The following is a 16,588-nucleotide window of genomic DNA, read 5'->3' as shown; positions in this document are numbered from 1 at the left end:
AATTATTCTCAAAGTAATGCTTAAGGATTAAAATCCATTTTCAAGAGGTTGAGCTCATTTCAATTCTTTGTAGAAAGTAACAATATTATCTACCATATATCTACACTTAATGAACCATGATTTATTTAATCTAACAATTAAATTTAGGAGTACATGAAAATAAAGTGCATGCCATTTAGCAAATATCTAATGGGTGACATTTAACAAAGTGATGGACTTATCACACTTGTAATGAGCCTTATGTTACTAGACTTGGAAATAACATTGGTATTACCTTTGTTAGTGGTATTTTTCAAAATACTATTGTATAGAGCCTCTTTATAGACTTGAAACAAATTAGGTCCAACAAACCATTAATTGACTTCACAAAATATACAATCAAATCCATCAAGGTCTGATGCTTTATCACTAGACATTTTTTACATATCTCCTTAGAATTATGCAATGCATCACAAATATTTTGAGACGATGACAAACACAATGAAAACCATATGTTCATGTAGTCTTGGGCCCATCTTTTAGACACTTGTTTGATTTAATGAGTTTAAATAATGGTTTAAAATAGACATTGATATGTTAACTAGCTAATAGAGACAACTATGTGAGTTTTTAATGGATTTGATAAGCTCATTCACATGCTTAACTAAAGAGGGATTGAATAGGTCCTTTGGGAGTTAACTATGATCTTGAGCTAATGTAGGTAAACTCAAATTTGACACTTATCTTCATGGATTTCAATGAGATTGATTTTTTTCTTAAGATTAGTGGCCAAAAATTTAAGTTGTGCTAAAAGGGATGTCCTCAAGTTGAGGAGAGAGGAGAGATGTGTTGGAATTTATTTGTCACACTATTGTTGAGATTTTTTAATTTCTTGTCCTTTGCTTGTCATGTTGTCTAAGGAAGGAACTTGTGGACACAATGTACTTGTTCAACCACTTAATTCAATTGGAGTGGTAAGGAAAATGTAGCACACGCTTCCATGCCCTAGAGACAAGTCAGACTATACCTTAATGAGCTAAAAGAGAGATTTTTTGTGAAAATTGTGTGTATGATTTTTTTAAAGTCTATAGTCACACATCAATCAGAATGAAATGGACCAGTGACTAGAAAATATTATAATTAGAATTAAATTAATTAAAACAATCTAAAGATGTTATTTCTTTAAAAATAGAAAAAAAATTCTCTTTAAAAATGAAATATTATTCCTCAAATGTCAAACACAATTAAATTGTTTAAAAGATTAATTGATACCTCAACCATTATTAAATTACATAAATAAAATTATACACTATTAAACTAAGACTCACAAAGCAACTCATCCATATTAAAATCCTATACATATCAACTAGTCAAAAGGGACAATGTTAAGGGTATCTATTGGGATCACATCATTTATTAGGAACCTAAAAAAGGTGGAGGCCCCTAATTATGTGTAACCTACCCAACACAATGATTAGATCTTCTTTCTCATAACAACACAAAACTTAGGGAAACTAAAATAGTCACAATCTACTTAAGGTGGGGTCCTATGGAGGGCTTGTTGAACTATTTTTATGAAGTAGGGGTGACATGACACAAAAATAAATTGTTATATTATTAATTAGAATATTTTCTTAATGATATTTTCTTCGTAAATAGGAAACCCTAATTTTTAACTTGTGATTTTAAGGAGATGCATTTGGGGTGGGGCTAGGAATTTCTCTCACTCGATTATAATTTTTTATGTCACTTGTCAATCATCGAAAGTTTTTCATCCCCTATCAATTAATGCTTTTTAATTACTATGAATATACAAAATATAAAATCTATAAGACTACAAATTTTGAAGCTTAAACTTAACTTAAATTGTACCATAAAATTCATGAGATCAAAAGACTTAACTTAAGCTTAAGCTTAAAATATTCTTATATAAATGTCAAACAACACCATTAATGTTTTCCATGGGACTTCGACCTTACAAATTTTAGAGGAGTCAAAAGACTTTCAATTGTTGCATGTTTTCCATGGGAGTCTGGCCTTACAAATTTAATTTTAGAGGATTCAAAAGACTTTCAATTGTTACATTTGAATTTCATTGTGTGATCCTTTTATCCTTTTGCTCTCTAATATCCTAATGATAGACCATGTAGGGGAAAGGACCCAGTAGTTGAGCGCGTTCCAATTCTTGTGATAGAAATTGTTGGTTTAATACCCCAATACTTGCTGATTTAATGTCCAACCTTTGTATAACATTGCGCCAATAGTTGTATGATAAGTAACAATAATTGAATGAAATTTACCATTTGTTGTGAAAAGTAACCAATCATGTGATGCCACATCAGGTGCACAAGATTTGGGGCCCTTTTGCACACCTATTGGTCTCACTTTTTTTTGGGTTGTTTTGGACACCTTGGCAAAAAACATGTTGATGTGGCCCTAAAACCTTAGTTACAAGCAGGGGACAAAAATCGGAGTGATTTGAAATTTCCACGTAAGATTTTGAGAAGTGCGAAATTAAGGTGCACAACTATTAGATCCTTTCCCCTAGTACCTATTCCATGATGAAATGTTGATGCAAAAACTTTCACACAATCAAATCAAAAAATAACAAAATCTCATCAAATATGAAAATCTACTAAAATGAATAGAAAAGACTTCCAGTACAACAACTATTTGAACCCCTCTATACAAAATCTCATAAGATATGAAAATCTACTAAAATGAATGGAAAAGACTTTGGAGTGCGTGCGCACCATCCCGTACAACATCTATTTGAGCCTCTCTATACAAGATTATCTGGGTGCCTTGGCACATTAATACAATTTACGTTCCACACGCATGAAATATTACAGTAATGGAGTAAAATGCAAAAGAGTATTTATTGTAGTAATTTCACCCGTCCTGTAATAGAGCAAAGAGTTACGAACGACAATGCACCGTATGCCACATAGTCTTTTGCCGTACACACTTGAATGCTTAATTAATCTCAGGTGCTCACAAACAAAAGATTTCTCAATCTTAACTGCTTATACGAGACCCGCACACCTTTAATTCAAATAACTTTTACCCATTTTGTATCTTTTTTTTATATTCACTATCGTGGAATCTGGAGGTGTCCTTGCCGAAGCAAGACTAATCCCCCAGTGTGTACGACCCACTCACAAGGTAGAAACACACACAGAGTTAACACAGCCGGGGACTCGAACTCAAGACCATGGGGAGCATACCCACGCCTTAAGTTGCGATCCACGACCGGGTGAGCTAGGGCCGAAGCCCCCCATTTTGTATCTTGTTGTGTAACGCTGAAAGATATAACTAGAACGATTCTTTGTTTCTTCTCTGACCAAGAAAGACACTCAAAAGCTCACATTCAGCTTTAGAAAATATGTGAACGGGGTCACTAGCTGCAGAGGAGGTGAAATGGCTCCTTAAAGATTCCAAAAGCAACTTCTCAGAAAACTCTTGCTCAGCACAAATATTTCACATAGCCCTGAATTTCACAAAACACTTGATAAAGACAGTGACATAAACAGAGTGAAGAATTTTACAAGCTACAACACACAGTCCTGCCCCCTCTGAATCCTTCAGCTCTGAATCTTCCTGCTCTCCAAGATCTTTTGATCATGTACCATTGGCTCTGATACCATGATAAAAAACAGCATAAATACAGAGGAGAAACAAACACAGAAATAGAGAGGAGAAGAGACGCAGGAGACAGAAGAAACCATTTATTAAATGGGCTCTACTAAACACAAGCCCTTACAATTGAATTTATAAGAAGATACATAGAAGACTCTAGATAAGAGCTAGTTACAAACTTAATGATGGGTAGTTGAAACAGTGACGTCTGAAGTCTCTACCGGTTAAAAACTCAAAAGTTATTGTAAAAGTGAAGTTTGTAGCGAATCAATTAAGGGTAAACTGTGAAAACCCAAAGTGATTAGGGGAAACAAAATTCGTTGTAAATGGGTACCCAAAAAGGCTCGAGTCTAGGATGGACCTATCCTAATTCAATTATGAGGGGATATCAAAAAACAATTCGATAATTAATTTATGGAGGGATGTTGGAGATAAATTATCCTCTAGACATTTCTAGGAACTTCTGTGTTCCAGAAAATTCCTGCACACAGTGACTTCTAGAGACTTCAGTCACTGTTTCAACTGCCCATCATTAAGTTTGTAACTAGCTCTTATCTAGAGTCTTCTATGTATCTTCCGAATTCAATTGTAAGGGCCTGTGTTTAGTAGAGCCCCTTTATGGGTTTCTCCTCTGTCTCTCCTCCAATCCTCTGTTTGTTTTCATTGTGTATCTTGTCTCCTGTGTAATTCTGTGTGTATTACTGCTGTTCTTTATCAGGCTTGTGCTATCGGCAGAAGACGTCCATGTCTGGTTCAAAGAATCGACGAAGGCGGAGGCCGTCAAGGGATAAAAGAGAGCAGAATAGAAATGACTGCAAACAGTCATTTAGGAGTAATAATCGCTTCCACACATCTCACCTACAATCTGCAGGTCAAATTGAGAGATGGCTAAATGACCAAGATGCGATCCCCACAACCCATCTCATCTCTTATCTTAGTTCAGATGAAGGCCGCCATGCTCTCACACAGATTGTGGACAACCGTAGTCTACCATTCGACATTGCTCTCAAATTAGCTAAGCTCGTGACTAGAGATGATATCAGGGGTAGGTTGCAGAAACACGATACAAATAGAATATATGGGGTCTTTGTGGGTTCTGCGTTTCTTGCGCAGATTCAAGCACATGTTGCAAACATGGTCCGACCGAAGGCAAATGATATATGGCCTTTCCTTCATCTTTACCATGAATTGCAGAGCCGAACTGAAGATGGGTGGAAGTTTGTTGCAGTGGAGACTCTTAAAGAAGCATTGGATGGGCTACGTGAAGATGATGAGAAGTGTGAAATCTATGCAGAGTTTTTGAAGCTTGTGGAGTATCGAGATAAATTGAAACGGCTTCAATTTCTTGCAAAGTCGGAAGGGACTTCTCAGGTGAGATTCATACGGAACATCATTAAGAAAGATATAATAAATCGGTCACCTTTCCTTTTTTTCTTTTCTTTTACCAGAATAGAACGAAAGCTTTAGTGTCTCAAAAAATTGCAACCAATGCAATCTTAAGGAACGAAAAAGAAAATAGTATCAATATTATCATAATCTTTCTTAATGAATGATGTATCTATTGATTGTAGTTGCCGGAATCTGTGCTTCTTCAAACGTACTTCAAATCATTCTTGTAATTAGGGTACTGAATCTGTCCTTGTTGTTATAGTTAACTTTGTGTTTTTACATATTTTAAAGGGTAAATTAGCTTTCTTTGCATATAGTTATTGTTCTGCATATCATTATGCATATCATTATGCAAGTAAGGATCAAAAAGTTCACATTTCAAACTGTTGTCAAATTCTTGTTTAAAGATGTTCAATAACTATAACTGTACACTTAAAATTATCAATACTTATGCACAAATGACCTTGTAGTTATCCACAAATGACCTAGTAAAAGCCATGCTCAAATAGATCAATTATGAAAAAAAAAGAGTTAAAATGTGAATGGCTAGGGGAAGAGCACCAATAGATAACATAGTTCCAATAACATCTGAAATTTATCAATGACATTTTAGTTATTATTTTTTTTAGTTTCTTTAAGATTAGTATCTAGGGGTGGGTGCCAAGGAGTGATGGTTATTGGAACATGGACCTGGTGCTCTTCCTTAAAAACTCTTTTAAACAATGATTTTATAAATTACGTTGTTTTTCTTATGAGTGTCTTTTTTACTTTTTTGATTGGTTTTTGATATTTTCTTATACAAAAATCTGAATCCTTTCAAAAAAAGCATGGGCAATGTAACACACAGAATGAACTTTTGACTAATTTATTAATTAATTAAAAAATTTTAAAAAAAATGCTGTTATATTCTAATTTTCTTTTAATTTTTAAATAATAAATATAATCAGGAACACTGTCTGTATGCTACATAAACAAATCAAAACATATCATAATAACTATATAACTTTTTCCAAAATTAAAAGAACTTTTACAAACTATATATAAATTCTTAATTTTATAGAATGTTTTTCAAAACCTCATTAAAAGAACTAGCCAAAGATCCATCCCCCGACTTCATCTTTTCAATTCTACGGAATTATCCTCGAAATAAAAACAGAAACTCAAACATGGTATTCGTCTGAATGATTTACGAAAACCTATCACTAACCAAATAAAGAAGCAATAGTGCCTCCAATGCCACTCTCCTGCACACAGATACTATTAATGAGTTTATTCTTTCTTTAAATTTTGGTTTAATAGTTCATGGCCAGTTTCTAAAATATAATATAAACAATCTGTAAAATTGTGCATCAACCTTAATACACAATTAAAATAACGTAAAGAACAGAGATGATAATGCTCTAGAGCCAAATTCCTTATAGCTCATGTCCACAGCTTGTTTAATGTCGCCTATCTATCTATTATTGTATTCAAATGTGTCTGTTAAATTATGTTCCAGTTATCCATGTAAAAATATGATAATGATACAACCCTCTGTTCCATGTTATTTCCGAGACTTAAACTTCAAAGCCGTTTCATTTATTAACACTCTATCCTCTCACCTGTCACCTTCATTATAGATTCATTTGAAATTCCAGTGCTTTTGTCATGTCATTGCAATGCAGAGGAAGCCCCAATCTTAACAATGGCTGAGGGTTGAACCTTATTCTTATTGTATGTTACAATTCATTGTATCCAAGCCATTTTAGGGTTTTAAAACATCAAATCTCGAATTATAGATTGCAATGTTTGTAGGTTATGTTTATTTATCTTATATTCTTTTTATTTAATGATTGTTTGGATTGAGTAAATAAATTTTTGTTTTTATTAATAGTATAATGTGTATTATTATATTATATGAGCTTACATTTAGATAATCAAATTTTAAATTTTGTAAGAATATTTGTATAAATCTTAAATATGAACATTGAACAATAATACCTCAATAAAATTTAAACCTTAATAACAAAAATCACAATCCACTGAACAATAATACGAAATACCTCAATAAAATTTAAACCTTAATGACAAAAATCACAATCCACTGACAATTTAAAATTATACTATTATATTTTCTGTTATAATATAATAATTATAATTCTATTAAACTTATAAAAAATGCTCAGACAATCAAATGCCAGATTTCGTGTTTTTTGCTCAAAGATTCTACTAAGAGTTCAGGGTTCTTTTAATTTATTTCTATAATGGAATGTTATCCAATGATACTAAAAAACTTCTACAACATATTTATATTTTTCTACATATATTCATATTTTATATTTTCTTTTGTATCTATCTATCCTCCTAATAATGAATGAGGAAAACATTGATATGAAAACTTACAGTAATCAAAATAATAGAAGATTAAAACAAAAAGTGATCAAGACAGAAGATTAAAACTAGTCCCTGGATCCATATTTTCCAAAAGAAAAAAAACACCGGTACTTATTTATTTTAATTAAATGACAGAAGATTAAATGCAGAGCAGTGATCTAGGTCATCCAAAAATCCTGAGATATCATAAATACAGTTGAGAAGAGAGAAATCCCCAACTTCTATTTGCTGATTTTAAAATGATCTCACTGTAGCCAAATATTATACTTAATGATGATACCACTGTAAAACTTATTTTACTGGGAAGGGTTATTAAGCCTGTAGTTCCCTAACTGAAAAGAATGTGAATAAAAAAACTATCTGGTAGGCGTTGTGAATGACGCAGCATGTACTATACTTCATGAAGATAAATTCATACACACTTTAAAAAGGTGAGATTTGCTTAAAATCCAATTTTAGTGTTTCAATCCCCCTTGTTGAGTGTGTGTAAGAATGCTGAAGGAAAAGTAGTTGTACAAATTTCTTCTGCAAAAAATGGAAAATGTACATTGATCACTGTATAATGAGGTACATTTTTGAAGCACTACCAACACTAGTTCTTTACAACTTATTAAAGTTTATCTACTTTGTCCCTGCTCACACCATTGTTGCAGTGGATGCATTTCTTTGATGAGCCTTTGCATCGCTCCACTGGATATTTGAGTTCATTCTTCCTCATTTTCCTCAGAGCTGCTTTCCCGAGATCAACATCACAAATATCTGAAAGTCTAACTAAATAAAGTAGAACGTCGGACAACTCTTCCCCAGCACTTCCAAAATAATGCTTTCAAAACAAAACAAAAGAAAACATTTGTCCTGTTTGACTATGAAGCAGTAAACTGTAAACTTCAGCTGCTTAGAGAATTCTGTATGCAACACAGATACAATGAACTATTTCTGATTAGTTTTGTCATTGTAAATAAGGTGAAAAAGTGCTCCTCCTATTGAATATCCAGAGATTTAGTCACAGGCTTGATTGTTCTGATTAAAGTGTGAATAGGATATGGTGTGCTTTGTTAAACTAATGCATACATGATTCCCATTATAATCCAAATTAGAAGGCGAAGAAGAACGCAATGGTTTTCTTCAATTTAGGCAAGATTTAAATGGTTTTAAGATGTGTAAAGAAACTTCTGCAGGGTGGGTTTAACTCCCTACACAAATATACGAGGTTGAGCCCAAACAATGGTGCTCACACCATGTTGCACCCTCTGGTGGGTAAGCTGCTCTAGCAAAGAGCAAGTTATCTCTAAGGTTGTGGATTGATATACTCAAGCGCAGATAGAAGGAACCCAGCTTAGATCTATCGTAGAAACTCCAATCCAGATAAAACCCAATATCAGGGCTTTCACAAAATGAAAGCCAAAGAAAAATAGCATGTAAATCATCCTTTTCCTTCTACTACCCTTGTTTTTCATCTTAATCAGCCTTAAATCTTGCTTTTACTTAAAAGAACTTGCACATGTGAACCGAATAGACATCCAATATTCCTCTTATGCTATAGGGATATCCAAGGACAAGCCCTGAATGTGGGATCAAACCCCAGCCAGAGGCCAAAATAAGTTTCAATAGTTTGAATACCGCACTCAAGAAAGAAGGCCTTTCGATCTCTGCAAATCTTTTTGGGTAAAAGTTCATTGGCTTAGGTAAAAGGGATGTCATAAACAGCCCCTACCCTGAAATAAGAGCGGTCATAAACAACCTCTGCCTTGACATTTAATGAAAACCCAAACCAATATAGTTAATGCTAAACTAAAACAGGAGCCCAAAATAGCAAAAGCGACAAGTAAAACGCCTGCATAGATATGACTGTGACAAAGAAGAATCCCAAAATAGACAGGACAACAACCAAAAAGGAGTCCATAAAAACAGAAACACAAACATGGTATCTGCCTGACTGATTTACGAAAACCTATCACCGGACAGGGAAAACCAAATAAAGCAGCAATAGTTCCTCCAATGCCACTCTCATGCATACAGATACTGTTTTTTTGTTGAACAGTTCATGGCCGGTTTCTAAAATATAATATAAACAATCTTTACAGCTATGCAACAACTTTAATGCACAATTAGAATACCTTAAAAGAACAGAGATGATGATGCTCTGAGAAACAAATTTCTTATAGCTCATGTGCACAGCTTCTTTCTAACGCCGCCTATCTACCTAACATTGTACTCAAATGTGCCGTAACAACTAACAGTTAAACGATGTTTTAGTTATGATCATCTCTGTTCTAAAATTATACAAATACAACCCAGTTATAATTTCTTAGCTATTAAATTATACATTGAAGTAAAACTATTGTGGCCTGTGTTGTTATGGTATTTCTTGAGTAGAATTTTATCACTGGTTGGATATGGACAGGAATCTATTAGAACGTGTGCTATAATACCCAGTGAGGAGGAAATAGCTTGCCCTCGTCCCAGGGAAGCACCGATTAATCGAGTATGCGAGAGTTACAATAGCGTGGATGAATATCTGTCAATACAGTTTTATTTGATCCGTGAAGATTGCTTTGCATCACTAAGGCGAGCTATTCAGGATTTCCGCAAGAATTTAATCCCAAGCAACATAAGAAGATATACAAAAGTAAAATTCTTGCGATTACAGGTGGGGAATGAGGGAGTGGAGCATTGCATTTCATTTGAAGTCTCTAAGAAGAAAGCGGTTAACTGGAGTTTATCACGAAGTCTTTTGTTTGGTTCATTGCTCTGCATTTCCTGTGATGGATTCCGAACCTATTTATGGGGAATCGTCAAGGAACGACAAGAAAAGGGAATTCTTGTCTTGAAGCTCATCCCAAGCAGCGATGGGGGGCCTGTCGATTTACAAATTGACAAAACATATGAAATGATTGAGTCCACTTCAGCTTATTTTGAAGCATATCACCATGTTTTGAAATGTCTTCAAAGGTTTGAAATGGAAGAGCTTCCTTTCTCGGAGCATTTGTTGTCATTGCAACCTCATGTCTTGGAACCTTCTTATGTGCAACAGAGGAAACAGAAGGATGCTTATGATTTCCAGAGTGCATTTCCAAACATCAGTAGATGCTTGGGAACGGGCATAGTTCGGATCTTGAGAGAAGTATGGCCTCGATGGGATTGTAGCCTCGATGAAAGCCAGATGGAAGCTGTAAAACAGGGTATCACAAAAAGGTTGGTTCTTATTCAGGGCCCTCCTGGTACTGGGAAAACCTACGTTGGCTTGAAGATTGCTACGATTCTGCTTTCTAATGTGAAGCGGGGCCCTATACTGGTGATCTGTTATACAAACCATGCACTGGATCAGTTCCTGGAATCCATTTACTCCATTGAACCCAACGTGATTCGACTTGGAAGTAGGTCTTCTAACGAAATTATGCAGAAACGAACCTTGAAGGAGCTCAGACGTGGAATTACCATTCCCCCCTCGCTTCGCATAAGGTACAGAGAACTTATGCAGACTAAAACCAATTTGCAGCAGCAGATTCAACGCTGCATGGGCCTTATGAATCAACAGCATGTTTCCAAGAAAATGCTAAGGAAGATGTCCTTAGAGCAGTGCATTCAATCCCTTGATCCTAATGATGAAATATCTCACCACCTACAAAAAATGTGGTTAGAAGAGATTGCAGAACAAGCTGAGCAAAGGAAACGCCAAAGTAAAGGGAAGCAAAAGGTTGTGGAAACCATGGCTCTAGACACATGCAATACATTTTCTTCACTTGTAGACCAGCCCGATGAGACCACTGAATCTGCGGAACCTGATAGTGATAAATCCAGTATTGATGAAGAATCTAGAGATTATGCAACTGGTGAGGAGGGGTTAATACCAAGAGATGAAGATGCTACTGCTAGTACCATGAGGGTAATGCCCTCAGATGAAGATGCTAATGCAGAGGAGGCATTGCTGGCAGATGAAGATGCTACTGCTAGTGCTATGAGGTTAATGACAGAAGATGAAGATGCTACTGCTAGTACTCGGGGGGTAATGTCAGCAGATGAAGATGCTACTGCTGAGGAGGCATTGTCAGCAGATGGAGATGCTACTGCTAATGCTATGAGGGTAATGCCAGCAGATGAAGATGCTAGTTTTAGTGCTTTGGGGGTAATGCCAGCTGATGAATGTTCCACAGATGTTCTCTCCGATGAAATTTTATGTTCTAAGGATGACTGGATTTTAGCTGAAAATTCAAGAATGAAGCTTCTTCAATACTGGTTGGACCAAATTAGAGAAAGAAACAAAGTCGAATTTCAGCGCATAACGGAAGCTTATAAGAATGTATGTAGCCAGCTTCAACAGCTAGATGATGAGATCTCTCTCCATATTTTAAGAAAAGCCAATGTAATAGGCATGACAACCACTGCAGCCGCGAAAAATTATGACATTCTTCAGGGCCTGAGAGCAGAAATAGTTATAATAGAAGAGGCTGCTGAAGTTTTAGAGGCAAGCATTTTGCCATGTATTGGATCTTTCACCAAACATCTCATTCTGTTGGGAGATCACTTGCAATTACGTCCTTCTGTTGCAGAGTATGAATTAGCTACCAAGCACAAGCTGGAGATATCTCTCTTTGAGCGATTGATAAAGGGTGGGGTGGAGCATGTGGCTCTTCGGTGTCAAAGAAGAATGAGGCCTTCAATCTCTGAATTGATATCAGATATCTATCCCTCCTTGAAAGATCATGACAGCGTTCAAAATTTTGAGAATATTAAAGGTATTCAAAACAATGTCTTTTTCTTGGACCACAAAGCTATGGAGTCTGAGACAAGTGAGGCTAGCAGCAAGGTAAATGTGAAGGAAGCTTGGCTGATTGTGGAATTTTGCCTTTATCTCCTAAGACAAGGTTATGAAAACAGCGACATAACAATTCTGACTATGTATAAAGGTCAGATGAGTGAGATTCAGAAAAATCTCAAGGACCGAATTCTTAGTCGGACTAAAATAGAGAGGATGGACCCTGAAACATTGAAGACTCCTCGAGTTTGTTCTGTGGATAATTATCAGGGAGAGGAATGCAAAATTATCATATTATCTCTGGTAAGGAGCAATAAAATGTATGGGGTGGGAGGGTCCAAAGGAAATATTGGGTTTCTGAAAGTATCAAACAGAGTGTGTGTAGCGTTGTCAAGAGCCAAAATGGGGCTGTATATCTTTGGGAACGCAGAGCTCCTAGCCTCTAAAAGTGATCTATGGGAATCAGTTATTCAGAAGTTGGGGAGTGCCAAATCCATTGGACCTGCTCTTTCACTGGCTTGTCAAAACCATCCCCAAACAGAAACAAAAGTTTCACAAGCTGAAGATTTCAGGTTAGTAGAAGATGGAGGTTGTAGCAGGCCCTGTGAATATCAGTTGGAGTGTGGCCATGCTTGCCCAAGGAGGTGTCACCCCTCAAATCACGATAGAATAATTTGCCCCAAGCCTTGTCCTAACAAATTTGACAACGCATGCGGTCATCAGTGTACAGTGATTTGTCACTTCCCTGAAGATTGCCCTCCATGTAGGGTGCCAATACCCAAAGTTCTTCCTAATTGTGGCCATCAATTAGTCCTCCATTGCTCTAGTCCTGTGGAGGATGCCCTCTGCATCGAGCCATGTGATGTTATATTTGATTGTGGTCATCCATGCCGGTCAAAATGCGGACGCCCCTGTCCACCGTGTAGGAAATTAGTTATGAAGGATTTGCCTTGTGGCCACAAGGCAAGTTTGCCTTGCTGTGATGACCCTGCTAATTTCTCTTGTAAAGAGCCTTGTGGTAAGGTTCGAAGTCCCGGTTGTGAGCATATATGCCGAGGGACTTGTGCGTCATGTAAACAAGGCACTTCTCACATTCCCTGCAAGGAAAGATGCTCCAGGGACCTGCCCTGTGGTCACCAATGCATGGCTGGTTGTTCAGAAACATGTCCGCCGTGCATGCATCGTTGTGAGAAAAGGTGCTTGCACAGTCGTTGTACTCGTCTATGTGGAGCACTGTGCATTCCCTGCAAGGAAAATTGCGAATGGAATTGCCAGCATCATACTTGTGATCGTCTTTGCCATGAAATATGCTCAAGAAATTCGTGTGATGAGCCATGCCAAGAAATTCTGAGCTGTGGGCATACATGTATAGGCCTTTGTGGGGAGCCCTGTCCCAAGTTTTGCAGGACCTGCCATCCTAACCATCTTGATGTCATTACACAGATGACTTTGGAGGAATACGAATCCACAGATAGGTTCGTTCAGCTTATAGACTGTGAGCATGTTTTTGAAGTAAGCGGACTTGATACATGGATGAATATGGACGAGAAAGTCCTTGAAGCTGAGCCTGGCGCAGTTGCTGTTAAGCTTAAACAATGGTGAGTTTAAACTTTCCGTAGTTCCCATTTCTCTAGTCAAAACTTGAGTTTTGGTTCATTTTGGTTTGCAACTTGTGTAAATTGTTAAAGGCAATTAACATTCATATTGTTTGCGAAATGGTTTACACTTTGCAGTCCTGAATGTAGAACACCCATACGAAAATCATTGCGGTACTCAAACATTGTTAAGGAGAGGCTCCAGCAGATTGAAGAAGTCAAGAAGTTAATTCTAGGGTTTGAATATCTGAACAAGGGGAACAAAATGTTAAAGGAAAAATCTTATGACAAAGCAATTCAGGAATTCAGTGAAGCATTCCGGCACGATCCAGGGTCTCTTGAAGCCCATTTGGGCATGGCTAAAGCTCTCTGTGGATTAAAGGATTATGAGCGGACCACAGAGCATCTGTTCTTCATTTTAGAACGGAGTTCATATAAAGCTCGAATCCAAGAAAAGCTTCCAGAACTAATCTCGAAATTTGCTTCAAGCATCACAAATGTGAATTTCGGCACCAGCAATGATCGAAATATTAAAGCTGAAAACGAGTTGGCAATTGAGACACTGTTGCAGTGGGTGTCAGTTCCAATTTGCCAAGACCTTAAAACAGGGTTGACAATTTGCGAAATTATTCTGGAGCAAACCCCTGGCCATGTAAAAACTGAAGAAATCAAAAGAAACCTGGAGAGTGGACAACGAGCTCTAGAAGAGGTAGTGAATGTAATAACGAGGGAAGTGGGAGGAAAAGGGCACTGGTATAAATGCCCAAATGGCCATTTCTATGTTGTGGGGGAGTGCGGAGGTCCAATGCAAAAATCAAAATGCCCAGATTGCAATGCTGTGGTAGGAGGAGAATCTCACCAACCTGCTGAAGGGAACAGTCATGCTGATATCGATGGCAGTTCTCATCCTGCCTGGGGCAACGCCACTGGTCTTGCTGGTCTTAATAATCTTCTTTAGTACTGAAATAGTTAGGTTTTAAAACCAGATATGCATCTAAGGAACAGTTTGCCATGGGGTTCTTTGTGGTGTGATTTCATTGAGCTTTAATTAAATGGTGTCGTGAATGAAATGGCACGTATTCTCTTGGGAAACGTGGTCATTACAAACAAGTCGTTTATTCTAGAGTTTTTTTAAAGTTTATTTTAGGGTTTCTTTTTGGGATGAAAGGAGAAATCAGAATTACAATTAGTTTGTGGTCTAAGTGTAAAATTCAAGAATTTAATGGTTTAATGGATAAATATAGTATACCACCTTTTTTTTTTCCTCTCTGTATAACTCAGATGTCTAATGATTACTAGTAGCGTTCCCAACATAGTGTTAAAACAAATTATCATTTTAATTAAGTCTATTAATTATAAGATATCTTTAGTTCAATAAATTTAAGTAATTCTCATTTTATTAAAGATCTATTAATTAAATGTCAGTTTAGTTTTAATAAATTTAAAAGAATTACCATTTTTGTGATACAATTCGTTTGAAGAGTTGAAGCACAATACATGCAGTTATGTGTGGATTAGAATGGGAACATACTTTCATCATGGGTTCCAAGATATAATGGCTCGCAATTATAAAAGTCAATCAAATCACATTTTAAAGCTTGGGATCAAACATAATATTGAATTTGTATTTTTTTTTTTTTTTGCAAAGTGATATGGTGGCAAACTAAAATGAAGGACTCTTATTTAATTGAGCTTTAGTGGAAGAGGAGAATCAATCATGTTTGTTTGTGGACAAGTTCATTTTTAAATAGTGGTTTAGAGAAAATCAAAGTTCTAAAATATTTAAATGATTTTAATAAAATGTAAGTCATATTGATGTGTCTTTCATTTTTTAATGAAGACACAACTTTCAAAGGTGGGGGATAACCTTTGTAGGCGATTTTAGACATATTTGATAATATAAATACAGTCTATTATGTGAAAGGGATATTTTAAGACTTTATACTACGTATTAATCTTATATAAGAATAATTTGATTTGTGGAAATTATGGTTTGGGTGAAGTTTCTTTTATAATGATATATTGTAATTTTGTTTTTTGTAGAAATATCTTATAATATTCATTTCAATTTTTAGGATTGTTTTCGATTTATTAAGGTAAATGTTTATAATTTGTTGTTTTAGTTTGATCAAAAGTATTCTTGATTAAGGTACCTTTGATAGTCTCTTGAACTTGATTGTATTAATTGATAATAGAGATAGTTTATATCTTATAGGTATAGGTTGAGGAGAATGAAATGTGAAATTTTTCTTCACTAGCAAAAGGTAGGTAGAGAACAAGGAAGTTAGATTATTAGTGAAAGGTAACATCTTTCAACAGAGAGTTGGTTAAGAAAATATGACCTAAAGAGGATTTATTATTGATGAGAACAAGTGAGGTAGAAATAGACAAATGTAATATCCAAATAAAGAACATTGGAAACAAGGTAGAAATAGACAAATTTCATATCCAAATTGAGGAACATTGGAAACAAGTGAGGTAGAAATAGACAAATGTGATATCCAAATTAGTAGTGAAAGGTACCATCTTTCAACAGAGTTGGTTAAGAAAAGATGACCTAAAGAGGATTTATTATAGATGAGAACAATTGAGGTAGAAATAGCCAAATGTAATATCCAAATGAAGAAACATTGGAAACAAGGAAGGTAGAAATAGACAAATGTCATATCCAAATTGAGAAACATTGGAAACAAGTGAGGTAGAAATAGACAAATATGATACCCAAATGAAGAAACATTGGGAACACATGAGGTTGAAATAGACAAATGTGATATCTAAGTGAAGTAACATGTAGAAAAATTTGATAGTTGAATGGAGTTTAAGGAGTAAGTTGTCTCAAGAAAGATAGGTAAACTAG

The 16,588-nt window shown here is 35.8% G+C and overlaps 1 protein-coding gene across 2 annotated transcripts in view; it reads left to right on the top strand.

Annotated features, from left to right (window-relative positions):
- Nucleotides 1-14,994, top strand: part of LOC131075241 (uncharacterized) — a 32,747-nt gene extending 17,753 nt beyond the window's left edge. Inside the window, exons 1-3 of one of the 2 annotated variants that reach the window (XM_058012073.2) lie at nucleotides 4,086-4,989; nucleotides 9,785-13,734; nucleotides 13,870-14,994. In XM_058012073.2, coding sequence (XP_057868056.2) covers nucleotides 4,363-4,989; nucleotides 9,785-13,734; nucleotides 13,870-14,689 — 5,397 coding nt within the window. In that variant the 5' untranslated portion in view covers nucleotides 4,086-4,362 and the 3' untranslated portion in view covers nucleotides 14,690-14,994. Of the gene's footprint in view, nucleotides 1-4,085; nucleotides 4,990-9,784; nucleotides 13,735-13,869 lie in introns of those variants that run through there. The other variant, XM_058012072.2, reaches the window with a different exon arrangement.
- Nucleotides 14,995-16,588: the final 1,594 nt, after the last annotated feature.

This window comes from Cryptomeria japonica, chromosome 3 (genome assembly GCF_030272615.1).
Source record: "Cryptomeria japonica chromosome 3, Sugi_1.0, whole genome shotgun sequence".
Classification (NCBI taxonomy): domain Eukaryota; kingdom Viridiplantae; phylum Streptophyta; class Pinopsida; order Cupressales; family Cupressaceae; genus Cryptomeria; species Cryptomeria japonica.
The sequence above is the reverse complement of the archived record's forward strand: the minus strand, read 5'-3'. Positions and strand labels throughout refer to the sequence as shown.